This window comes from Micrasema longulum, unplaced genomic scaffold, assembly GCF_059751315.1.
Source record: "Micrasema longulum isolate JH-2025_06_02 unplaced genomic scaffold, ASM5975131v1 h1tg001279l, whole genome shotgun sequence".
NCBI lineage: Eukaryota > Metazoa > Arthropoda > Insecta > Trichoptera > Brachycentridae > Micrasema > Micrasema longulum.
In genome coordinates, this window is record NW_028278466.1 from 61,360 (window position 1) to 87,197 (window position 25,838).

At 30.9% G+C, this 25,838-nt stretch overlaps 4 protein-coding genes across 5 annotated transcripts; 1 reads left to right on the forward strand and 3 right to left on the reverse strand.

Moving 5' to 3' along the window:
• Nucleotides 1–2,516: 2,516 nt before the first annotated feature.
• Nucleotides 2,517–6,378, reverse strand: Rab4 (RAS oncogene family member Rab4). The gene is made up of 4 exons (XM_088234760.1): nucleotides 6,242–6,378; nucleotides 6,068–6,148; nucleotides 4,094–4,426; nucleotides 2,517–3,687 (listed from the first exon to the last, which is right to left on the reverse strand). The coding sequence occupies exons 1-4, from the start codon at nucleotides 6,255–6,257 to the stop codon at nucleotides 3,476–3,478; spliced, it is 642 nt and encodes a 213-aa protein (XP_088090886.1). The 5' UTR covers nucleotides 6,258–6,378; the 3' UTR covers nucleotides 2,517–3,475.
• A 1,851-nt stretch (nucleotides 6,379–8,229) lies between these two features.
• LOC148276102 (ATP synthase subunit s, mitochondrial) lies at nucleotides 8,230–9,889 on the forward strand. Its single transcript, XM_088234757.1, has 3 exons — nucleotides 8,230–9,114; nucleotides 9,191–9,604; nucleotides 9,719–9,889. Exons 1-2 carry the CDS (start codon nucleotides 8,820–8,822, stop codon nucleotides 9,472–9,474), a joined length of 579 nt encoding a protein of 192 aa, XP_088090883.1. The 5' UTR covers nucleotides 8,230–8,819; the 3' UTR covers nucleotides 9,475–9,604; nucleotides 9,719–9,889.
• A 1,292-nt stretch (nucleotides 9,890–11,181) lies between these two features.
• On the reverse strand, nucleotides 11,182–15,654 carry Dhod (dihydroorotate dehydrogenase 2). Of its 2 annotated transcripts, XM_088234755.1 has the most exons (5): nucleotides 15,475–15,654; nucleotides 15,135–15,344; nucleotides 13,997–14,385; nucleotides 12,264–12,598; nucleotides 11,182–11,793 (listed from the first exon to the last, which is right to left on the reverse strand). In XM_088234755.1, the coding sequence occupies exons 1-5, from the start codon at nucleotides 15,493–15,495 to the stop codon at nucleotides 11,579–11,581; spliced, it is 1,170 nt and encodes a 389-aa protein (XP_088090881.1). In that variant the 5' UTR covers nucleotides 15,496–15,654; the 3' UTR covers nucleotides 11,182–11,578. The 2 variants fall into 2 exon arrangements, with proteins under 2 accessions (XP_088090881.1, XP_088090882.1); XM_088234756.1 differs by lacking the exon at nucleotides 11,182–11,793 and having other exon boundaries at nucleotides 12,560–12,598; nucleotides 13,945–14,385; nucleotides 15,475–15,599.
• A 3,488-nt stretch (nucleotides 15,655–19,142) lies between these two features.
• Nucleotides 19,143–25,838, reverse strand: LBR (lamin B receptor). Its single transcript, XM_088234754.1, has 4 exons — nucleotides 25,760–25,838; nucleotides 23,990–25,334; nucleotides 23,448–23,880; nucleotides 19,143–20,332 (listed from the first exon to the last, which is right to left on the reverse strand). Exons 2-4 carry the CDS (start codon nucleotides 25,331–25,333, stop codon nucleotides 20,055–20,057), a joined length of 2,055 nt encoding a protein of 684 aa, XP_088090880.1. The 5' UTR covers nucleotide 25,334; nucleotides 25,760–25,838; the 3' UTR covers nucleotides 19,143–20,054.

A 25,838-nucleotide genomic window follows, 5' to 3' on the forward strand; every position in this document is an offset into this window, starting at 1 on the left:
CGCAAAATATCAAAAACTAAAATATTATTATATACCTAAACGTCAAAATGTTGTTTTGGTACCGTCGTTCTATGTGGCACATCTGAACTTGTTATAGTTCTACATTATCTCTGATTTCAATAATAACACTTTGTAACAATAACACATTAACATTACTTAATAATAAATATTGAGGAAAATAGTTGATATTATGTGATAATTTCACCAAAAAAATCATTTTAGAAACAATATTGTAATATTAATAATAATCATTAAATCAATCTTAGATTATTCACATTATAATATTGTTGCCATACAATCATAAAATTGACCAATTTCAAACACAATGAAATTTGGCCTGTCGAAAATTTTAGAATTCTCTTAAATATTGAGACAAAAAGAGCAGTTACAGAAAGTAAAATACACACCAGAATTAAAATATTGATGTATACTAAATATTTAATGCTATCTTTTTACTATTTTTATTGATTTTATGGCAACAATATTTGCTGTAAACCGGATTTTTCTGGAATGCACATGTCCTAAAGATCAATAATATTTAACAATAATAAAAATAAAAACAAAATTTGTAATACCGAGGATAGCATTCATTGATGAAATAAAGTAAAATAACCCAGTAAAATAAAGGTTTAATTTATCTCTGAGTCTAACAACAATGCAATAAATACAACGAAAGAAGTAAAAATATTAATAATAAAATGTGGCTGAACAGATGAATTTACATAAGTATAGGCCAAAGTATGGCTAAATTTTTGGTTATGAAATTTGAGGTTATAAGCGCAATAATTAACATAGAGCCATCTGAATAAATATTTTTCATTTAGAAGCAAAATAACAATAATATAATTTATTAGAGTAGGTATATTATCAATTACAATGAAATAATGATATAGAAAATTTATCTATGCATCAACATAGTTTTATTCTTTTATTTTATTTATCAAGTTATTGAGAAGGTGCGTATTTATATTTATAATGTTTTTAATAAAATTTAAGTTGGAATTTAATAGTACAGCTTGTAGAATTAAGAGAATAACTATTATAAAATACAGTAATTAAATTTCATAATTTAAGTAGTATTAATTTTAATATTTCTTTTAATGACCGGTTTCATCGCTTTCGCGATATCTTCGAGACTGGTATCTTTATTAAGAAATTTAATGTATTTATACAAATCATTTTATTTCTTTAATAAATTACAATGAACTTCCATCGAGAATTTTCAATAACAAACATAAAAGTTTTAATTTTTATTAATTTAAAAATGTAATAAAATTGAACCTAGTTTGACAATCCAAGAAAAGATTATAAATTTTAAGACTTAACCCATAGAATTAAGAATAGTCCAGAATGAGCGCAGAATCATATTTGAATTCATCGGACTGTGTCCAATAATTCCCCCACTATGCAACACTCTCGCTGCGCGCATTCGTGATGCCGCCGTGTAATGTTGCACGATGGGAAAAAATATAATTATAACACAAATGTAAGGTAAAAAAAAGCAATCTGTTAATTTCTCTAAAAATTTATTTTGCACGCGGAAATATTGATTGACACAAGAGAGTGGATGAGTAAAGGGTCAATTAATAAGAGTAATTGAATTAATGAACTTTAAACTTAAAATATAAAACAAATTTTATTTGACATAAAACGGATATTTTTTTTATCACGTTAAATAATATTTGATGTTTTAAAGATAACGTCGGTGAAATGTCCATGATAAAGTTGTTTAATCCGAGATCCAATTTTCATTAGTTCTCTCATTAGATGAGCAAAGTAGGGTAAAAAAATTTACTACCCTGGCAACACTAATGAAATGTTCATTTTGTTTCTTCGACAATCTGACGGATGGAAAAATAATTCAATTTTTAAGTAATGGAAATGCATTACAAATGTCACATGACAAATGTCACATACACATTAATTTGCTAATTACACATGAAATGTGATTGCATCCTGTTTCTTTTAAGGTCCTAGCAGTATTTCTACACTTTAAAAGAACATAACACGGCATAGTTGAATTCAAATCAGGAGTTGCGTACTGAGCGATGTCTACAAAGAAACTAATGGGTCAAAACGTAAACCTACTCATTTGAGTAGTTTAGTCGCCTTCTGTTTGATGTGCGTATGCGGTTTCTGGATTATTCTTAATTTTATGACTTAACCCTTCAATAGATTGATATATAAATAAAAACATGCACATTCAAAAGGAAAATTGACATGAACCATAAAAAACTTTTTTTTTCTGATTAAATTCATATAATTGATAATTCAGTGTCTCTCTCCAAGCACAATAGCTTGTCTCTTTTTTGGAGAGAAACAGCATTAAAAACAAAAAATATTCTACATGTATTTAAACTGTCATAAATGTACCAAAATTTATGTTCTGTGTTAAATTAAATAAAAAACGAAAGTCTAAAAATTATCAAATAAAAAGAATCTAATGTTGGAATATCAAAAACAAAATTGATATGTTAAATATAAATACATATGGTGTATTCTATCCCGTTAAGCAATTTTTATTTTCAAGCTTATAATACCGGGGTTAATAAGGAACACAGTGGGGTAGCTACAAAAATTTTAATTATGAGTTTTGCTCAGTTTCAGAAATGTCACAATCATATTTCAAGAGTTTCATAGGATCAAAATTTATATTTGCGTTTACCACAAAACCATATTCTTGTAGTTACATTCTTGTAATTCTAAACCCCGAAATATGAATATGGCATCACTGAAACTAAGTTTAACTCACAATACATATTTTTGTAGTTACCCTCCTGTGATCCTAAACCCCCGATAATTATTACAAAATCTCAAAAGTTATTTGGCGGGTACATATTTCCTATTTTTGGTCTGATATTACGAATCAAATCCACGGATTAACTTTTACAGTAAATAATTGTTTATAAAACAAGATAACAAAATAAATTAAATAACCTCCTTTCAACAGGTACACAAATCAGAAGAATAATAATTTTATTAATCATTCAAATAGTCAAAAGAAAAAAATATGTGATTATGTAGTAGCAATGAACATCCACAAATGTATAGGTGTTCCAATAATATTGAGTTTTTAATAAATAATCAGATAATTCTTACTCCACTATCCAGACGGCATATTCTGAAGTAGATTTTTACTTGTGGTAAACCATTTGTATTAACACAATAGAAGATGGGAAAAAATACAAGTTTTCAAACCTTCACTCTTTGTTCACCGGCAACTTTGGCATGTAGAGCAACTGCTCGCAGCAAAATTCACTGACTGTCAGGCGGATATTCCAATCTGAATGTTAAATCTCACTACTACTTTGTATGTTCTATTGAGAAAAAATGGCTTGCCACAAGAATATACACACATTCACAGCCAAATTTCACACCTCATAAATATAATTTCTATTTTGTATTTTATTCAGTAAAAAGTAATGAAGATCTGAAAAAAAACAACAACAATGAGTGGAGATATAAGAAATTGATCTTACGTACGACAGAAGCACTCGGGTTGATTTCTTGTAGGTGGTTTGTTTGCTGTCAGTTTCTGTGAAGCAGCACCATATTGGATACCCGAGCCTATCCTTTCTGGGTCCAACTCTCCAGTTTCAATCTTGGCCAGAATGCTTTTTGAGCATTTGAGAAATGCTTCTTCCACATTTTCTCCAGTTTTTGCACTTGTCTCAAGGAACATCAATTCTGGAAAAGAGACAAATTATTGAATATAATATACTCAATAGATTTATAACATTTTAATCTAATAACATAATATTAGTAATAACTATGACTATTTTCATTATTGTAACAAGTAAGGTATTATGAAAATAAAATAAAAAAATATTGCAGCATTAATTCAATTCAAAAGAGTGGTGAAAATGATTTGAATAATCATTATCTGTTTTAAATGAGAGCTATACAGATTGACATTCTGTAGTTTAGGTTATTCGAGAAGTATGAAATATACACATAATTATTTTTTAACCATTTTTTTTTTATTCATTCTTCAATTGTTTTATTGTTTACTACTTTTGAACATTTATCAAATATATAAATAAATATAAATATTTACTGAGACGAATTTCAAAATGAAATAAATTAATCATACCGTTTTCTTGAGCAAACTGACTGGCTTCCATAAATGTAACTTCTCTATCTTTATCCAAATCTTTTTTGTTTCCTACGAGTAGGATGATGATGTTGGGACTAGCCAGAGTGCGAGCGTCTCGCAACCAATTAGAAAGGGCATTGAAAGAATCCCGAGAAGCAATATCATAAACCAGCAAAGCTCCCGCTGCCCCGCGATAGTAGGACCTAGTAACGGACCTAAATCTCTCTTGTCCGGCAGTATCCCAGATCTGTAGCTTGGTACATTTTCCACCAATGTTGACAATTTTCGAACCAAACTCCACTCCAACTGTGTGGCATCGGTCCTCTTTAACTAAAATAAAAAACAGAGGAAATAGTAATTCAAAGCAAAAATGTCATAAGAATCATTAAACAAACAAATGCTTTGATACGATTAGGTTTTTTCTTTTTTTAATCAATTTTATATTTAAATTCTACATGAACTGAGTGGCATCAGTCATTTTTATACTCATTTCGAAAAAAAAACAGAAATAAATAATTATTTAAGCAAAAAGAATTATTCTGGTTCAGAGGATGTTCAGACATTTAATTTATTCAACAATGTTTTGAGTATGTCCAAATGCTTGCGGACTGGCTGGATTTCCTCCCATGCCTAGACTTCAATATTTTCTTCTCAAAAATGTTTTCCCCCTCTGTTGCAACCAATTTGAATTAAATTTATTACTGGAGAAGGTCCAATAAAGTAACTTGACTTTCAATCGTGCATTTTGATATTTTTATTTTTGTGCAGTAATTTATATTTGTATATTTACTATTTAAATAAGTGAATAAATAAGGCAGACTCTTTACCATCATTTTAAAGTACGCGCATCAGGTTTTAAGACCACTTTTTTCCTTAACCTAAAGTTTGAATCAGGTTGTGGTCTCATGACTAGTGTCGCGGACTCACGGATCAGAGATCCGAGGTTCGAACCTAGGGTTGCCATATCTGATGATTTGACTTTTTTGAGCAATTCTATTTGCTCTTTTATGTATCTGTAATACTGCAATATTGATTCTACATTGTGCAATCCCTGGCAGCAGACGATTTCTTTCATCTGTCCACTGGGTCGACACCAATGAAATTACTCTTTCCACTGTGGTGTTATGGGCAGTAATTGAAAATAAACACTGGTATAAATTCAACAATTGATAAAAATAAATCTTCAAGTTCGGCTTCCATGAATTTAATTAGATGCCAAAATTGCCGAGAGCATTTGCTACCCAATTTACTTGTTCGTAGTAAGTATGGCCATGGAAAAATATTGTTAGTAAGCAGAGTAGCTTCTTGTGCAAGTTTAAATCGCAACATTATGCATTTTGTTGGGACAGAGGGCTGAATAACGGTGAAACTTCCGATGTATCGGGATAGACAACTCTATTCGAAACCCATTTACCATAACTTGTTTCCCATTTTTTTTAAATGAATTATTTCAACTGGTTGAAAATGGTCCACAAAATTTTAACATAAGGTAAATAATAAGAACATACATATTACTTTTGTTTAAAGTAACTTAATAAATTCTTTAAAACTGCAAGTTATTATCATAAAAACAATGGTATAATAAATATGAATCAACAGTTTTAAATTAAAAATTTAAGGAGGACCCAAGAAATTGCAATTAGCTAAATTTAAACTATTATTATGCTAAATACGCAACGCTAGCTGAACATCTGTTTCAACATTTCCAATCAATAGGCTAGTGTTATTAGACTGTGTTCTTCTAATTCACAAATTAATTGCGTATTTTGTGAAATTCTGTAAATGCATCGACAAAATAAACATTAAAACGTAAAAAGAAACGTGATTTGATTCGTTAAACATGAAATGAGCGACAAGATTAAATGATAATAGCGAACTGGGTATTAGGTCACCTGTGCAAAGGGCCCACACCATTTATTTGATACAATAAAATATAAACTTGGAATTATTAACGATTAATACATTACATACATTTGTTTCCAATGAAATTATTCAATAAGGAGGATTTCCCTGAGGCAGCACTTCCAATGATAAGAAATTTAAACAAATATTCTGCAACAAATACGTCGTATTTATTAATGTTTATGAAATGCAACATTTATATAATGGTAACAATTATAAACATGTATTATAAAAAGTAATTACCGTATGATTCTGACATTTCTAATATTTTTGAGAATTGAATACTCAAACACACGCAAGTGATAGTGAATTTGACATTTAGAAAAATATGTCAAAAGTCAAAAAGTTAGTAGCAAAGATAAAGTCACAGATTATATAGTACAAGATAAAGTAATGTGCTTCTTCTTCTTCTTCTTTGTTTTTTCATGGCCTTTTCACATCAAGTAATGTGCTCAAAGATAATAAACTTTGATTGGGTTGCCATTTGTATGTATATTAGAGTCCTCAAAGTGTAACTAAAATAATTATTCAGGCTTGGGGTAACTTTGCGCCACTGATATTTAAAATCTTCATAACATTATTCCAATCAGTTACACTCGGAATAGTTTTATATTTTCACTAAAAAGCTACTGTAATAAAAAAAACCGACTGTAGACAAATACTATCTTCTTTTTATTGAAAATAAATTGTTGCGAAGTAAACTGGATAGAAATTAACGTATTCCTTTGTGTTTTGAAACTAAAAATGCTAAAAAAATAATCCCCGAGCTCAGCAACATTATTAAAAACATCGCTCCAAATTAAATTAAGGAGGTATAATACCACCAACTAGGTCTACCCAGTTATGTTCTATGACGGCTGACACGATTTTATGAATTTTATAAATATTATCGAAAAAAAAAGGATTATGTTATTTTTATCATACCTATCAATTTAGTTCGTTATTATATTATTTACTTGGTAAAAGTTTGAACACAATTAGATTTAGAACCATTAGGTTTTGCTTTGCTAATCCGTGGAGTCAATAAAGTGCGTGCAAAGATTTATGTAAAGTGAAAACATAAATATTGTCCGGTTTAGAATCGCCAAAGTAAAATATGGTTTATGATGATTTTTTTTAACTCTGAACTACTTTAGTACAAAAAGGTTACTTATATACTATGTATGAGTCAATTAATTGGCTCATATAAACCAATACTTTAACCCCAGAGGCTCTTATACTTCATAAAAGTTAACAGATGGAAGAGTTGAGGAAATGAAGATGTTTAAACATGGGCAAAACGCTTAATGTTACACAGTTTGTAAAGTGGCCACTTCAACCAGCCAATGACAGTACATAAGCCCAGTAAATACGTAGACTTCCATATTTCCTTCCCAAAATGTTTTCCCTCTGTTGCAACAAATTTTGATTTGAATATCGGATACTTTTTACCATGAGAAATCCCGCTAGTCGAAAAGCTAGTAAGTCATAAAACAGTTTTATTTATTTGTTTCAGAGCTGAGAGACAAAAGAATGCACCAGACTCTGATCTCCAGTCAATTGACATGAATTATTTGTCATCACATTATGTGACTTTCTTGGCAAAAATAGCCCGTAATTTTTATTATTTATTCAAAATAAATATACCGAGTAATAATAACAAGATATTTTATTTAATATTAATGTTTTTAAGAAGCTTCGTGTTTTTTGTTTTTTTTTTCTGTTTTTTGTTGTTTTTTGTTTTTGTTTCTTTTTTTTCTCTGTTTTTTTTTGTATTTTTTGTTTTTGTTTTTTTGTTTTTTTATTTTTTTTTTTGCTAATAATAAATCCAAACTTTCAAGTTTGTTGGATGGTAACTAGGAAGTTTACTTTAACCTTGCCTCAAGTTTACAGAGCTGCAATCTCAAACTTGGGTCAAGCTTGAACTCTTGATATTTTAAACTCGATACAAGCTTGAGGCAAGTTTAAATTGCTATCTGGGTTAGATTTTAATATTATAAAGTATTCATTAGTTAGTGTTGGAAAGAGACAGCTGATAATAGTGATAAGTGAAAGGGAAAAGGAACAAAGACCTGCTCGGGTGTTCTATAAAACTACCCCAGCCCCTGGAAACAAGACAGTCTAATTTGTGGTCGGAACAAAACAGTCTGAAAAGTGAGTCGGAGAAGGTTGTCAGTCAGAAGTCGAAGTTGGGTGGTGGAAGTGAAAGTGAAGGGGGGGGGGAGTTGTTGAACGGATCGTTGGTCCATGCCGGAGATCCACGCATCGAACGTACAATGTAGCCAGCGTTACGTAGCTAACCTCGTGGGATCCGATTGCTCCACGAGGGTCATCCGAGGCCACCTTCCAGCCGCAAAAGTTCCTCCATAACCAGGACATCCATCGATCTTCTATTACATCTCAAGTTTCCGTCCGGTGGATGTTCCCGCTTTCTCTAAGTTAGCGAAGAGACGGACAGCTTCCGTCTATTCATACGCGCGAACGCGGAACTCGATTTTTACAGCCTCCGAGATAATCAAATCTCCTCATTATTTTCTCAACCTCGCCACTCTCTCAAATAACCAAACTATCCCATTAAATACATTATTTATTCATTTTCCATATAGAATATATATTCCCCCGTGAAAAGCTGATAAAGAATCTACCGATTTATTTTTAGGAATCTACCGATTTTAGCTTGATGGATGTTGTAAAGCTGCTTGCAACATTTATTATTTTGACATTGACATTTCTATTACATTATGACATTTCTATTTTCTATTACGATTGTTGTTTTGTAAAATTTTCTAAGCGGATAATTATCCTTTTTTCAATTAGCATAAAGATACACTGATACTACTTAATGTTTCGTCTAATAAATAAAAGCGTTTTTTTGCCACCGAAATGCCAAAGCCGATCACTTTGGGAATGGGTTAATATGATGTTTAACAGTCCCGATCAAACTAGAATAGAAAAAGTTGGTCCTGACAAAGCTTGTGCTGAGTGGTTGCTACGAAACGGGGGTGCCGTACGATGGGCTGGAGAATCTTCACTATCGAAGGATTATAATAGTCTAGAAGCAGGTTCCGCTGCAAAAGTAATTGTTGAAATTGATGCATCAGGTTCTAGTATTTCTCACTACGGATTTGGACATTTGGGTAACTAGAAATAAATGTAGCTGAAGCTGGTTGAAGCATACAATTGTGTAGGTACTAATTACATTTTGTTTTCTAGTTGGATGCAAGAAAATTGCAAGAATTATATTACACGACTGCGGTTATATCGATGATAGGGCAATACCCGGCCTTTCATACATAGACTCATCACTTGCATACCTTCAAATAACAAACTGTCGTAATATTACCGACAATGGACTTAAACAGATACCACACCTCAAAAACTTAAAAAATCTTGTTATTGCCAATTTAGATGCTGTTAAAAATATTTCAGAATGCAAGTTGCACCTAGAAACCATTTTACCAGCTTGCAAAATAGAAACCTCTTTGGAGACTAAATAATAAATAAACGCATCAATGAAATGTTATTGTTTTAGTTTTTTAAGCATAAATCATTTTGGAAGCGTAACAAAAATGTCCTAACATATTCATGGACAATAAATTAACTCTTTGAATTAGCAGCAATTATTGTGTAAGTAACTATATATTACTTTTCCAGCTTCATTTTTGTTTGCCTTGTTTAATACCCTGTGTAAAATGAATCCTTTGTTTTCTCATAATTGCCTAATCAAAAAAATCTTTGCAGGTAAATGGCTGGATCTCCAAAAATTTGGATACTCAACATTCTTGTTTCTACAAGTTATTTGACTACAGAAGAAAAAATCGTATAATATGCTTTATATTCGACAATATTATGTTGCAAGAAAATGAAGTTTTTATTTGAAGGAGAATATTTATAAATTATGAATTTTTTAAATCTTCAGTTATTTCCATCACTATCTCCCAAAAGAGTAAGCATGTTTCCTCCTGCTATTTATTGTGATGAGTAAATATCACGATTTAAAGTAACAACATATTATATAAGGCGTTAAAACCACTACCCCCATTGAAAGTAGTTTACATTATGAATTTCGGAAACCCCATAGCCTATAGATACCTACTAAGAAATTTTAACCTTTACTTTAATAACATGAGATAGTTAAAAATCAAAGCTAGGCCGAAATACATAACGGGTCAATGGGAACACTAGGCTATATTTCTCTAGAACCCCGTCTATGTGGAAACTATAAATACGCCCGTGATTTAAAGTCATCCATGTCTACTTAGCTAAATTGTACTAGTTCTATTTCTGGTTACGGATTCGAACAAAGAAGATTTCAGCTTTTTGTATATAAAATAACTCTTAAATTTTAACATATATCAGTACAATTAAAATAGTTTCATTTATTTATTAGAGATTAAAAATTGCATTGTTTTACATATTTATTAAATCAGCAATAATAATTATTCAAAATATTATTTTAAACAAGAAACACCAACAAAATACTTTGCAAATTAAAAAAAAACTGAATTATTTTTGTAAAAAATATATATTTATCAGAAAATATTCAATAATAAAATCACTAGACTAGATTTACAACAAATGATTCTTTTGTCAGGATACAATAAACATGTTAAATAAAACAAATTAAAGTACGAAAAAGTTTTTCATACTTAAAATTTTTAATTATATAAAATAATAAAAACATGAGTCTTAATTAACAATTATTACTAATGTGGTGTTGCTTTCCGAACACCAATATATTTTAATTGTATACGCATAAAAAATGGCCAACACTTTAAACATAAATGTTGGCACAATAAACAGTGCAGGCAAAAAAATATTTTAGACATCTTTAAATTTATATATTTTTAAAAATAAATTGTTTTAAAAACGTAACAAAATAATATAAATGCACATTTTTTTGTGTTTTGTAAATATGATTCTGAAAATAAAATCTTAATATTTTTGCAGATTGTTTTTTAAATTTAAAGAAATTAGATTATTGCAAATACCTATTTTAATTTTTGTGCAATCTTTATCTTAAACTGTATAGAGTAGGTAGAGATTTAACATACAAATCGAGTCATGGCAGTGGTAGATTAAAAAAGAGATCTTACCGTTTAAAACAGCGTATCCCAACCTTTTTAAGCCTGTGGACTGGTGAAAGTAGGAGAAAAATTTTGCATGCCGGTAACGCAGGTATAAAAACTTTTATTTATGTGATATTTTGTTTTTAATATTATATTATAAAAGGTAAAGAAATAGCAAATGACGCTTTCTTTAGTAGAGGAATTTTAAAATGGGTGACAAGTATTTCTGTGAACTGGCAGAAAATCTCAACGGACCAGTAACAGTCTGCGGACCACCGGTTGGAAAACGCTGGTTCAAAACTCATAATTTACAACAAAATTTTCTAAAATTAGTTGAAATAAATTAAAAAAAGTTTTATTTTACTTGTATGATACCTATACATAGTTTTACATCGGATTTTATTGTAAAATCATCATCAGTCTTTGTGTCAATATAAAAATACTGCAGTAAATTGAATAAATAGATAATAATTTTTATGATTTATAAGCACTAGTGGTAAGATTGAACAACTTTCTTTTTTTAAAAAGAAAATTATTTAACATGCTCTTTTCCAACTGCATCATTGACATTTTTATACCCATTTTGTTTTAAATGTTCAGAGAGTTCACTTTTGATTTTGCTAATAACAGGTGGACCTTTAAAGATAAAGGCAGAATAGATTTGTACCACACTCGCTCCTGCTAAAATTTTCTCATAGGCATCTTTACCTGTAAACACTCCCCCAACTCCAATTATTGGAATGCTTCCTGAAAAAATAATGAATGTCAATTAGATTGCTTTAAAAAGAATAGCCAACTTTTTGTTAGGAATACTAGACTTACCAATCATTACGCGAAAGGAGGGAGTGGTCACATGAATAATTTAGATAAATTTCTGCATAAAATGTCGTACCACAAAATTGAAAATGTTTTAGATATTAAAAATTTAGGTTGTAACATTTACTACAATGCAGAACCAACCTGCCAATGGTTATGCCGATAGAGCAATTTCTTTAATATAATTAAAATTAATTGCATAAATAAATATTACCTAAATTTTAAAAAAAAGAACACCACCTCACAACCCCATATATTATGCATCATTTATAGTTTCTGATTTATTTTTGAAATAAATGGTATGAAAATTAGTTAAATAAATCTAGCTACATTAATATCTTAAGAGGATTAATATCCAGTTCTTACTTACAAATATTTGGACATGAAAAAATATTATTTACCCTTGGTCAGTTTGAACATATCCCTTATCAAATCCGTGGACATATCCTTCAGAGGCTGTCCACTCAAGCCTCCAATTTCATTAGCGTGTGTTTTACTTTGTAAATTAGGTCTCTGTACTGTTGTGTTGGAGATAATAAGGCCATCAACTTTGCACTCTTTTTTATTCAGTATTTCAGCAATCTCTACTCGTTCCTTAGCTGTGAGGTCTGGAGCTAATTTCACTAGTAGTAATGGCTTTTTCTCGGTAAAAGAATTTTTGGTTGATACAAGTGTGGAAAGTAATTTCTTCAGTTGATTTTTCTCTTGTAAACCTCTTAAGCCTGGGGTGTTGGGACTGAAAATATTGAAATTCAGTCAAATTGATAGAAGATTGAAAAATCACACTATAATAAATAAACTTGCATAGAACGGAAGACATTATTTCAAATTAAGAAATATAATTTCAAAATTTAAATTATAATATCAGCACAGGTAACAAAGTATTTTATTTAACACACATAATATTTATGAAGATTTGATTTTGTGTACCAATGTATTTTTACACAGTAAAATCTACTGTCTAAAGGAAAAAATATTCTAAGTTGCATTCTAAAAGCTTGTCCAGAAAGGGCAAATTTGCTGCGATTTTCTCATGCGTAATACGCAATCGCGAATCAAGCGCGAGTCGAGGGTCTGGCGAAGTGCACGCGATTTACGCGCGTATTTAGAAATTGCGCGATGGTTGTGGACGCAATGTATTGGCACCAAGTATCTCACTAACGCGCTAATGAATTCGCGCTAAACGTTTCACGGCGAATTCGTCCCTTCTAGACAAGCTCTAAGGTTGACGTTTCTGATTTCAGGTAAAATGATTTGGCAAGTTTGTGTCATCAATTCTCGGCCGTTAACCCCTCATTGCCATAATATATAACACAATAAAAAAAGATAAAAACCTTTGTTAATAATTATTATACCTTAATAAATTTAAACGAGCTATAAAAAAATATGTCTCAAAAATCTTAATTAATTTCTTTTTATGCAAACGAGTGGAAGGTGTATAAAAATTTATATATTTTTTTACTTTTGCACTTATTTAAAAACTAGTTATTAATGTTAACAACAGAGAGGGAAATATGGAAGTCTAGATATTCACAGGGCTTATGACATGTCATTGACTGGTTTAAGTGGCCACTTTACAGTGTGTAATATAGTGACCATTTAAACCAGCCAATGACAGGTCATAAGACCTGTAAATGCTTAGGCATTCATATATCCTTCCGTTAAATGTTCTCCGTCTCTGTTATTTGTTAATCTTAATAACTCCATAGGAAATCCAATATTTTGCTTACAAATATTTGGACGAACTCAAAATACTGTACTTTTTAATGTTTTTAAATAAGCTCTCCTCTCCTAAATAGAGAATTTCTCTTTTTTTGAAATATTAGAGTTCTTATTATTTACTCAAATATTTCAATTTTCAGACCATTTCCTAAAAGTCGTAAATAACTTGTGCTAGAACAATGGAAATCAAATTGTGGTAGAGTGGGATTTGAACCTGGGACCTTTGGTTCGTGAGTCCACAATACTACCTCGGGACCACGACCCGATTATTTAAATATTTATGCAGAGTGAAATTTAACTATATTGTACACGCATATTATTTAATTTAATTTAATTTGTATTGTTATAAAATGTACTCACGTCTAAAACAAAACGTGTTAGAAATTACAATGCAATGTATTTATGAACACACCTGCTAACATTTATAACAACATAGTCTGCCAGTTGTCCAAATGTGTTTATACCCAAAACATAATCATTAATGGGATCATCAGATTCTTTATTTTTTCCCAAATTTACTCCAAGCATAGTCCCATTGCTTTTAACAATTTCACTCAATCTTCCATATACTTTAGAATGTCCATCGCTGTTGAATCCATATCTGTTAATAATAGCTTTGTCTTCTAAGAGTCTAAATACTCTAGGTTTTGGATTTCCTGGCTGAGGTTCTGGGGTAACAGAACCGATTTCGACAAATCCAAATCCCATTTTTGTTAATCCATTTATAGCTTCTCCTTGTTTGTCAAATCCTGCAGCTATACCAATTGGATTACTTAATTGTTTTCCAAGGAATACAGTTTTCTGTAAAATAGTATTTTTTAAGATGAAAAGTAAGATAAAAACTATCTGCACAGCAGTAAACACACAATTAACATATCAATGCTAGAAATCAAAATTAGAGAAGGCACCTTTATTCAAAATTGATGAAACAAACTGATGTGACTGAATTAAATTTCGGCATATTTTTTTCATACTCAAGTTTTTTTTAGCAATTTAATAAAAGTGAGGTAGGAAGTTGCAAATGCAACTTACAAGTTTACTTAAGTAATCTGTTTGAACCTCAGAGTAAGATTTCTCTAGAGAAGCCCTTAAGCTCTATTGCATAGAACAAAAGCGTTCCAAATTTTTAGTTTAGTTTTTGTTTAGATAATAGTTTAACAACAAATGTGTAATGGATGGTTTCAGTTTGGGCTCACAATTCTCAATGCAAGTACCTACTGCCCGTTGTATTGCTGTAATCTTTGGCTAAGTTAGTGGTCAATAATCTTAGAATGGTTTTTCTCCATATAGGCGACTCTATTAGGTTATTACTCTAAAGTTTGAACAGATTATAGAATTATTTATTGAGTAAATGAGCACCTTCAAAGTGTTGAAAAATTACATTTGTAATAAGCTCCTTTAGTTTACAACTTTCATTATGATTGTGAGCATATTTTCTGTTCATTTGACATTATCATAATTACAGGTAAATTAAATAACTTTCACCACACCATACCATACCATGTTAAATTAATACAATTTACTAGCAAGTAAAATAATTTTATACATACCAGTATTGGTGGATCCAAGAATTTACTCCTGGGAAATAATTGGTACTTAGCTAAAGTCAATGCTAAACTATGGGAAGTTTCGGGACTGAGATATTGAGAAAGTGGCATAAGAATATTGTCATAAAATCTTTCATTATTTTTGTATATGCTTATACCACTGTAAAACATCAAACCACCAGAAGATAGATAGCACATAGACCAAAGTTTTTCCTTCAACAGAATAATAATTTATTTAAATATAAACTAGCTGACGTAATTGATTGAATATTATCAATAAATTAAAGTATTATTTAATTCCCGAGATTTACTTTTAAAAATGTTTGTTTAAAACGTTACTTACCAAAAAATTTCTTCGAGCCATACTTTCAAACAAGTACACCGTACAACAAACGAATCTGAATTATAAATAATGAATTAATTGAAGTCGACTACAAAGGTTATGTTGACAATCAATTCAAATGAAAGCTGAGATAAAAGTGAAAGTTAAGCTGTGTTGGTGTGTGACGTAAATTAGTGTTACAAGTTGTAAAAAAAATAAAAACCTTGCATAAAGGAAGCCACACACAAGATTACCAAATGTTCCCAATCTTGTTTTAGAGCCGTTTTTTTATTTATTAGATAAGCGTCCCTTCTCGGTACCACGCCGCCACAACAATAAACTTGTGTAAATTAATAATAATACTTATTTGTCAATATATGTAGACCTGTATGCATTACAATTAAAGTTTATATAAGGTACACTTGGTTGGAAGAAATTTGGAAAGAACCTTTAAAAAAAACTTCACATATTTCAAATTAATTATTTTTTTTAACTTGACAGACGCAGTTGCTTGTGCTTGCTGTAGTGTGATGAATAATGACCAGCGGTGCTATTCTGCACGGCTCTCGCGGCCGCAGAAAACACCTTTATCACCATGTGTATTGACATACAAAATACGCTAGATAAAAGTGTTTTCTACAGCCGCGAAAGCGTTTGGAATATCACCCCAAGATGTTTACTAATAGAACACACGAGTTTGATAATTTTTCTTCATACGAGTATTGCTCAAGGGGGCAGACTGATTTTCAACAGTTCTTATAAGTATCTCAGTGCAGTAATGCCCCCTTAAAACTTCTGTGCTCACCAATTATATATTTTATTTGGCTATTTATAAGAAAAAAATTGGAATAGTAGTTTACTACAACCAAAAAATACCCAGTGAAGCAGGTTTGCAAAGTGAGATAAAGACAGCATATGTAGTGACAAACAAATTAAGCAATAGCTATTCTCTCATCAAACAATTTTTTTTTTTTTTGCATTTTAAACTCTACCAGTTAATAAATTCTAAATGGGGTTTTTGAATGCAAGCAAAGCCAGATTCCTTTACCTCTTTTTTTTCCACAAGAACGCTTAGGATTATATCTAAAAAAGGTGAAGGATTTATCTGACACATATCTCAAGCAATGTAAAGGAATTATTTGGGAATGTGGAGTGATAAGCACTGTAAATGCCTAAACTGCCACTTTTTCTAATAATGTGATGACCTCAAAAGCGAAGGATATTCTCAGTAGCTGGGCGCAAGCAGAAAACTTTGCAATGGCATTTGCCTAATCGTCCACTATATAATAAGAGACAACTAAGAACATTATTATATTATGTTATTAAAAATAAAAATGCAATTTTATTGTAAAAAATTAAATTTTAATTTAATGAAACATAAAACTAATGCTAAAATATTATACGAATCAAATAAAATATTTGTACTACATTAATTACAATGTATGTCTAATGTTAAAAAAGGTTTTTTTCAAAACTGCAGCAAAGAATGAAAATACTGATATTGAGTAAATATTTCATAGACAAAATAAATAATTTACATGTAATGGAATGAAGCGACTACAAATGATAGGTTGAAAATTTAATTTTTAGAAGTTATACAATTTTGTAAAATGTCAGCAAAACTTAAATTAAAAGTGTAAATTTTTTCTAATCACGGAATTCATATTTGGTATAGGGTAAATAAGTCATTACTTACTAGGTCGAAACCTAAAGTTAATACGTAAATTATTTATCAACCAATATGTGCACTTACCAGTTTTATTCTTAAAAAAAAAAACCTAAACTAACCTTAATTCTATAAAAAAACTAAAAATTAGAATTTGAGCTTGCATAGATTTTCAGAGGAGTAATTATGAATAACATTTGGCAGATTTATTAATTTGGTCAAATCAAAATTTTTATATTTGTAAGGATATGGATACATAAAACTTAATAATTAATTTGCCGAATTAACAAATTCCTCAAAATGCCTCAGCGATTGCTCTGCCGGTTACATAGTATTGAAATATATATAACAGATGTATTGCTATAACTTTTTTTGTTTATTTTATGAACCTATTTCTTTAAACAAATTATGAATAAAATATACAATATTTATGGATGTCATTTTGATTTTAGATTTGAAGGTACATTCAACCTTCTTAGCCTAATAATAAGCGTTTGACTCTACTTTTGTTAAAACTACAAAATATTCCAATAGGTAGGGTTCACAAAATTGAATTTTTAAATGTTATCCAATTTATATCAAAGAATTTTTTAATATTTTTATACAAGTGCATAAAGGGTTCAATTTTTAAAATAATGGGTACAATACAGGTAAATTACAATGACCAAAAATACAGGTTTTTTGGTCATTGCATATTTTTTTTCTTATAAAAAATGAGATTTCATTGTTATACACTAAGGTAAAAACAAAACTGTAAGAAGAAAGTAGAGATATTAACTTATTTTACTTAGATTTTAGGGAAACTATATTTCTGCATACATACAAATAATTAATGTCCATTTTACAATTAAATTCATTTCACAATAAAATTACTATTTTTTAGATAAAATTATTTATGAAATAACATTTTGTACTAAATTACTTGAAAATATGTTTACAACTAAATTAAAATAGTCCAAATAAATATTGGCAATTTAAAAATCAATGCTTAAAACCACTACTCAATTTCAGAATTTACCACACACTAATAATTGAATAATATGCATCACAAATTGCAAACAGCAAAATACATCAATATGACACATTTTTAATGGCAAAGAGGCATTATGATAAATAAATATTAGAAGAAAATACATTCCAGTCAAATCGAGATCACATGCTTTATTAGTCCTGGTTATATCCTCCCGAGATATATATATATATGTAGCAGACACATTAATAACTTCAATGTAAAAATTTAAAGAATTTCAATAGCTACAAATTAATCCCTGTAAATTATTAGTTCAAATTTTAAACATAACGGAATTGCTACATCTCCAAAAAAGAATTAATAAAATAAGAGTACATAATAATAAATTATACACTTCAATATAATTTCAAGGATTGTAATTAAATAAAAAAGGATGTGATGTGAATACAATATATGCTTTTTATCAATGAATTATATCCATTACCAAGGCTTAAAAACAAAATTTTAACTGTTAAAGTAATTCCTTAATCCAAAGTGTTCATGTATTTCATTTGAAAATATTGATAAAAAAAATATTTAATTGAATGTGAATAAACTCTATGGTATTTTTTAATATTGGAAGAAAAATGTTGATGGACTTTCACAGCATTGAGATTTGAGGGGTTTTCTTTTTTAAACTGAAAGTTTATTATGAATGTTTTTTTTGTTCCACAAAAATTGATACATATTTTCAATTATCTAACTCATAAATTTATTCACACAAAAATACTAAGACGTAAGTTTGTTTAAAATACATTAAAATAGAATACACTAATACCAAATTGCAAAACTATAATGTAAATTATGTACAAAATTTGATGAGTGACAGTAACACTGATTATAAATTTGAGAATTATTGCAAAACATTTGTTTATTAAAAATAACATTACCTTCAAATACATAAACTCTTTAAAAATATTTAAGTCTTATTTTATACGAAAATAATGTATGTGGCGCAGTTTAAAAATATGTTTATAAAAACATTTATTTAAAACTATTGAATTATGCTAGGAGTTTTTTTTTTAGATTAACAGGGTTAAATACTCTCCAAGTGATGAAAAAGTATTAAACTAATTAAGTTGTATGTATTTATAGTATAATAATCAATCCGTAAATGTATAAATCTCTTCCAATTATCAATTGAGCTTCTCCACCTAACACGTATTAGAATCTATATTAATAAATAAAAACACATTATTTATTCCATTTATATTTTTGTGAAATTCATTTCATCGTCTCAAGGCATTATTAATCTAGAAAGCGAAGTGGTTACAAAAATACCAAAATATAAATAGTTACAAAAATACCAAGAAGATAAATGGAACCAAAACGAATACATTATTATTTATTAATACAAAATAGTTTTACAAATTGTACACCACATCAATAAATACGTGTCAGAATCAATTAATTAAAAAAATCCATCAATACTTCAAAAGCTGTGGTCTGTTTATTATTACTAGAATTTCCAAATAAACAAACTAACTGTGTGATATCTGACAGAGAATGGCCCACGTATCGTCCAAATCCACAGGACATGGTAAAATTAGGGTGGATTGACATTTATTATATTCTTTAGTATTTATTTAAAATTTATTCAGTGATAAGGCTCAGGTATAAATCATGCAAAAAGAAATCAACTCGAGATTAGTCGGCCTCATGGTGTAATGGTTATTGCATTTGCCTGGCATAAAATAAAACAATATAATAAAAAAATAAAAATGTGCAATACAATAAATATCTATCCACCCCATGCTATTTTATCACACCATGTGGATTTTATCCACGGTGTGAAATAAGTCAATCACGTAATATCACGCAGTGGGCTCGTAGTCCAGCCTCCGGAATGTACTTTAGAGAATTGGTAGGATGAATATTTACGTGGGGATGATAAAATACATGCATTACTGTAATGAGTCAGTTGATTTAAAATACTTTAGGAAAAACTTTGTAGGGCACTCTTTGGCAGTATCTGTCCCAAGCTGTGCCATACTTCCTGCGGCAGCGCTGGGCGTCGCGAGTGGCTCGGTGCATGAGGAACAGGACGGTGGCGAGAATGAAGAGGACCGGTGGAGCGGTGAGGGCGCCGGCTGCCCAGCTGAGGTGGAGCAGGATGTCTCCCAGGTAGTTGGGATGCCGCACTGCGCCCCACCATCCACTGATCAGGAGCCTCTTGCCTTGGAAGGTCGGGAGTGAATCCAGATCTGTTTAACATTCATTGTATTCGTTATACAAATAATCTCAAATCTCGTCTCAAAAGAAAGCATAAAAATAGTAAAACGGCTTATATTTATCTGTAAAGATCGGGTTGTGGTTTTGTGGCTAGTGTCTCGGACTCACGGACCAAAGGTCTGTGGTTCGAATCCCACTCTACCCCAACTTGATTCCATTTTCTAATAGTGAGTTATTTACAACTCGTTGAAAATGGCCCTCAAAATTAAATATTTGGGTAAATCATAAGAACGCAAATATTTCTTTCTTATTAATATAAAAAAAAAAAAAATGGGCTCGGAAAAATAGGAATTTTAGTTTATAAGCCTAATTCTAGTGTTAGTAGATGCATTGAACATTTGTTTGTCCAGGATTTTTTTTTAAAATAGTGTGTTTACACAAAATGCTGAAAAATTTCTGAAGAATCCGATGGTATTATATAACGCAATATGCCTAAAAAACCGACATTTCATTTTTAGAATTCTTTCAACAAAAATAAAAAACCAACAGAACATTCAATTGTACATAAAAAATTCAAAGACATCAAGAAAAGATCTGGACTATTTATTTAGGGCTCGTTTAAATCCAAGTTAAAAAGGAAAAGATGACAATCTAAAAAAGTTCGGATCCTGTCTTAAGTTTACAATATGACAAAAACAAAACATCGGTGCATTAAGACCATAGTTACAATTATTCCATTAAATATGCAGAATATAGTCAATATTAGTTAACCATTTTTGGAAATACAATAATATAAAAATATTTAACACTGACTAAAATTCAGCATATGAATAGTCACCTCTCTCTATACGAAACATCCACGCTACTTTTCGGAGAACACAATGTTAGACTGATTCAACGTGATTTATTCGGCCCATGTAAAAGGGAGATCAGACCATGGGTGCATATTCTAAGAGAGGGCTAACAATTGAACGGTAAAAAGTTTTAATCGTGTGGACATCAGTAAAAAATGACATAAAAACAATTTCACTGGAAAAACGTCCTGTTAAGTAAATATTATTATTATCGGTAAATATTTTATTGGAGACATTCTGAAATGCACAAGAACAATATTTTTATCTATCTTTCATAAATTTCAAGAAATATAATACCAAACATGGCTCTGTGTTGTGCCCAGAACTATATACTGTGACCGGTGCATTGAGTTTTGCGAGCGGCGTGACAGCCCGGTGTTAACTCGCTGCATCTATAATAGTAGACCAACACAACATATGGCCATGTTTGGCGTCGTATTTCTTGGAATCTATGAAAGATAGATAAAAATATTGTTCTAGTGCATTACAGAGCAGCGGGGGTCAACCGATTATGATCGACCAGTAGATCGTGGATATCAGGCCTTTCGATCGCAAGAAATTAAGCGATTGATCAAATTTATCAGTTAGGTATCCATCCGTTCAATAATGATATTAAGAACACTACGATATGTTCCATAAAGTTGCAGAGATGTTGCATACATATCATATTTTGCAGGAAAATGAAATTCTTACTTTGCGCTGCAATATATTGCTGAAAGCAAAGTCAGATACTGGTTTAGATTTCTGGACATTGGTTCCAACGAGGAATATCCTTATTTCGAAAAATGTGCTTAACAATTGCACTCAAATGTGTTTTGGTTCAGCATATTCATACTTAAAACAAACGAAAAGTAAGCACCGTTTTCGCATGACAGATGCCCATACGTTGGATTCTATAAGGTTGGCAATATTCAACTAATAACTTGACTTCCCTACCCTAGGGAAAGATGCTCACACTAAGTCGTTACTCAGAACTATTTTGAGCCCTGTGTTTTTTCCACACAATAAACTAATTTCAAAAATTGCCTTTTTTGTTTAATTTATTTAATCATATTGAATGCATAATAAAAATAATAATATAAGGTAAAATTTATTTTAAAACTCTGATTCAATGATTGGTTGATCGCACGGACTCTGTTCAGTGAAAAGTAGATCTCGGGCTGATCAAGTTGGCCACTCTTGTTATAGTATACTTAACAGGACATTTTTGTAATTAAATTGGCATTAACATTAAAAAAAAAACCATTTTTAAAAAAATATAAAAAATTAAAATAATTTTTTCTAGATTTTTTAAATTACTTTATAGAGATTTAGTAAAATCTTACAATTTCTCAAAATAGTGTAAGAGAAATGACTTAAGTGATTTATTATATATTTTTATTAATATTTTCATATCGTCTGTTGGCGTACAGTAAATCAACTTTTTACAGAAAATATTATTTTTGTCAAAATTGTAGATTGGAGGTAATACACGCCGACCAACAAATGATAATGACCAGTCACTTGAGTTCGGGACACATTGTATTATTTAGTAATTTACCTAACCAACCTCTGTGAAAAAGTAAAAACTTTCAGACAAGTTGGTCGCGCGATTTAGGGGGTTTCTATTTTAATTTATTTTGTATTTTTAAAATAATGATAATACTGTACCACTAGATATCGAATTGGAAAGAAACAAGCGAAAATCTACTTTTTATAGAAAAATATTTGATGGGTCATGTAAGTAACATATTTTTAGGCATAAAGAACTAATATATTCTAATTTTAAAATATTTTCTTTTCTTAAAAATGATTAAAACATGGATTTTAACGTAAAGAATATGAAATGACATATTTTGATACATCAGAAAAAGACTTACTACGAAAGTATTTACTTCACTAATTGTCTTATTTATTTTGTTTTAATTTAGAATTTTACCTGTTAAATAATTTTCATCACCGTTGTGCCGGAAATATGTCAAGTGAGGTTATTTTTATTGTGAGGGATAACACTTTCCATTGGTGATTAAAATTATTAAGTTGTCAACAAAAAAAATCAAACACCAATTCTTATTTAAACAAAGAGGAGCATTTTGTTTTAACTCCTGTAAAGTTTTGACAATGTAGATATTATTGACGTAATTATAATATTTTGTATTATCAAAGTATCGAATGGAAATCAACAACCTTGAAAATGAACAATGACCTTAACCAGAGTACAAACAATGTAACACCAATTGATCAAACAAAATTATTACCAGAAATAATGGAGAGTTGAGCTACAAATAATATACAAGTTGAGAATAATACTCACGAGATAATTTGGGGTCCATTGGATTTTCTCTGAAAGCACTCTTCTGAGCATTACTTGATAAGAAAATGTAGAATCCGATCAGGTATAATGCGACAACAGCAACCAGGGCAGTGCTGGGCAGAACCACATTATGTTCCAGAATATATCTTGTAATAGACGGGGTTGTAAATGGGTAAAGAGAGTACCCAAGGGATACCATCAAACCAGTTCCTTCATATTGGTATTCAAACGTAGTAATCATTTTAGCTTCTCCAATAATGGCGTGAATAAAGTATAATATCTGAATGGACACGAACACTAGCAGGGTAGGGCTGATAATTATGGATTTTACAATCTGTTTGTACGTTTCCAATTCTGAAAGAGTTTCAGAGGAAATTATGGGGAAATTCTTCACGCTGATTCCATGGTACAGAGTCACGACATTCAACATAAGCTGAAAAGGTAAATCACAATATATTAAAATTGAGTTAATTGGAAATTTATTATTTCATATACGGTGAAAAAATCTGTGTTAGGTTGATTAATTGACAAAGAATACTTACAGCTGCGATTAAAGCTGTGCGTAAAAATATTAACTTCACGTGCAATTTCCTGAATAGACATGGATTCACTTCTCGGCCCATCCAGAAATCATACAAAGCAATTCCGGTGTTTCCAAAAGAGTTACGAGTTTCATTGGGTACTTTTCTACTCAAAACAAACAATGCAACAGCCATCGACAAGCCATATATGGATGCAGTTATCATTAAGGTAAAATACTGAGTGTAGATAAGAAAGAATACTGGAATGTTGAAATATTCGAGTCCGATGATCAAAGAGGAGGTAACAAAAAGCGAAAAAGCTCCATTTGCATAAAAGTTTGGTTTTTTATCAGGCAAGACCACTTTCTTTCCAAAATACGGTATGAGAGACACCAATACTTGCAGCAGAACGAATGAAAAATAGAGGAGAAGGCTTTTTAAGTTTATCCAATTTTCTAGTTTGCCCAGAGGTTGAAGTTTGGGCCAGGATGTGAAACTACAACGAGAATTGTTGCAAATAAGATTCACCCCAACCACGAAGAGGGGCATGAATACCATCTGGAACAGTACACCGACTAACCCTCCAAACTCACGCTTGTCACGAGGAACGCTCATTTCCCTCAAGGGTGTGATGAGGTTGCGGGTGATGGACTTCTCTTTCTTAGGGATGGATTCATCGTCAGAAAAGCTTTCACTGTCGGAGAAGTTTTCAAATAAACGGTCACTCTTAGGCAATTTAGTGCTTTGAGCTAAGCGCATCAACTCATAATTATCGGTAGCTTCCTTCAAACGGGTGGATCTACGGGATGCAATTTTGGAGCTCCAGTCTTCAGAAACCTTCGATTTTCTTTCCCTGAGTCCATCCAGAGCTGCGTTAGGCAACTCTTTACCATTGAAAATATCAATTGGTTCCAGTTGAACATTTTTTGCCAGGTACTCGGAGCTATTCGGACGAGGTTTGGTCGCTAAACGGGTGATTTCGAGCTTAACACTGGCATTTGTGAGTTTTTCCGAGTTCTTTACGTTTTCGTTTTTGATAGCTGGTCTCCTGGAAGGTGACTTCGAATTATCATCAGCCTCCTTCGAGTTTCGCGACGGAGATTTTCTGGCGGGAGATTTCCTGGCGGGAGATTTTCTGGAAGGAGACTTTCTAGACGGCGATTTCCTTCCGGGAGATTTTCTGGTGGGAGATTTCCGAGCGGGAGACCTGCGGGAAGTGCGCGGTCCAGGGGACTGTTTCCTGCCTCGTGCCGGAGATCTAGAAGGAGACGTTCTCGTTCGGTATTTTGGCGGGCTTTCACTTAACACTGTCGTTTTCGTCGCACGACCCGACCTTTTATCGTTTTCTCCCTTTGAAGACTTCATCCTAGAATAGAAAACAAATATTAGGATATTGATAAATTAAAAATAACATAGACTTAAATATTTCGCGGAATTTATAGCACGTCTCGATGGGAATTTTCAATGAGCGATTTGAACCACTAACGAGTCACTTGGAATCTTTTAAGTGGAATGTAAAGTTGTTCTAAACACGGTAGAAACCTCTAAATCGATAGACGTTTATGTTTCAGTTAACATTCAATTGAAATTGAAACGAAAACAATGATAATATCGTAATTGAAGGTTAATCCTTGCACTTGTGAGGGAAACAAAGCGAATTCTAATGAAATATGAGGAATAATTTAATAATATTGAAACATTAATGTTATGCCCGAAAAAATATAAACCTACACACTAAATCAACTATAACAAAATTGTAATTATTTATAAAAAAACAAAAAATATTCGGACCTCACGCTCAAACAACACAGAGACGCCGAATCAGAAATTAACGTTTCAAATAAAGCGTTATGATTGGTTGAAAATATAA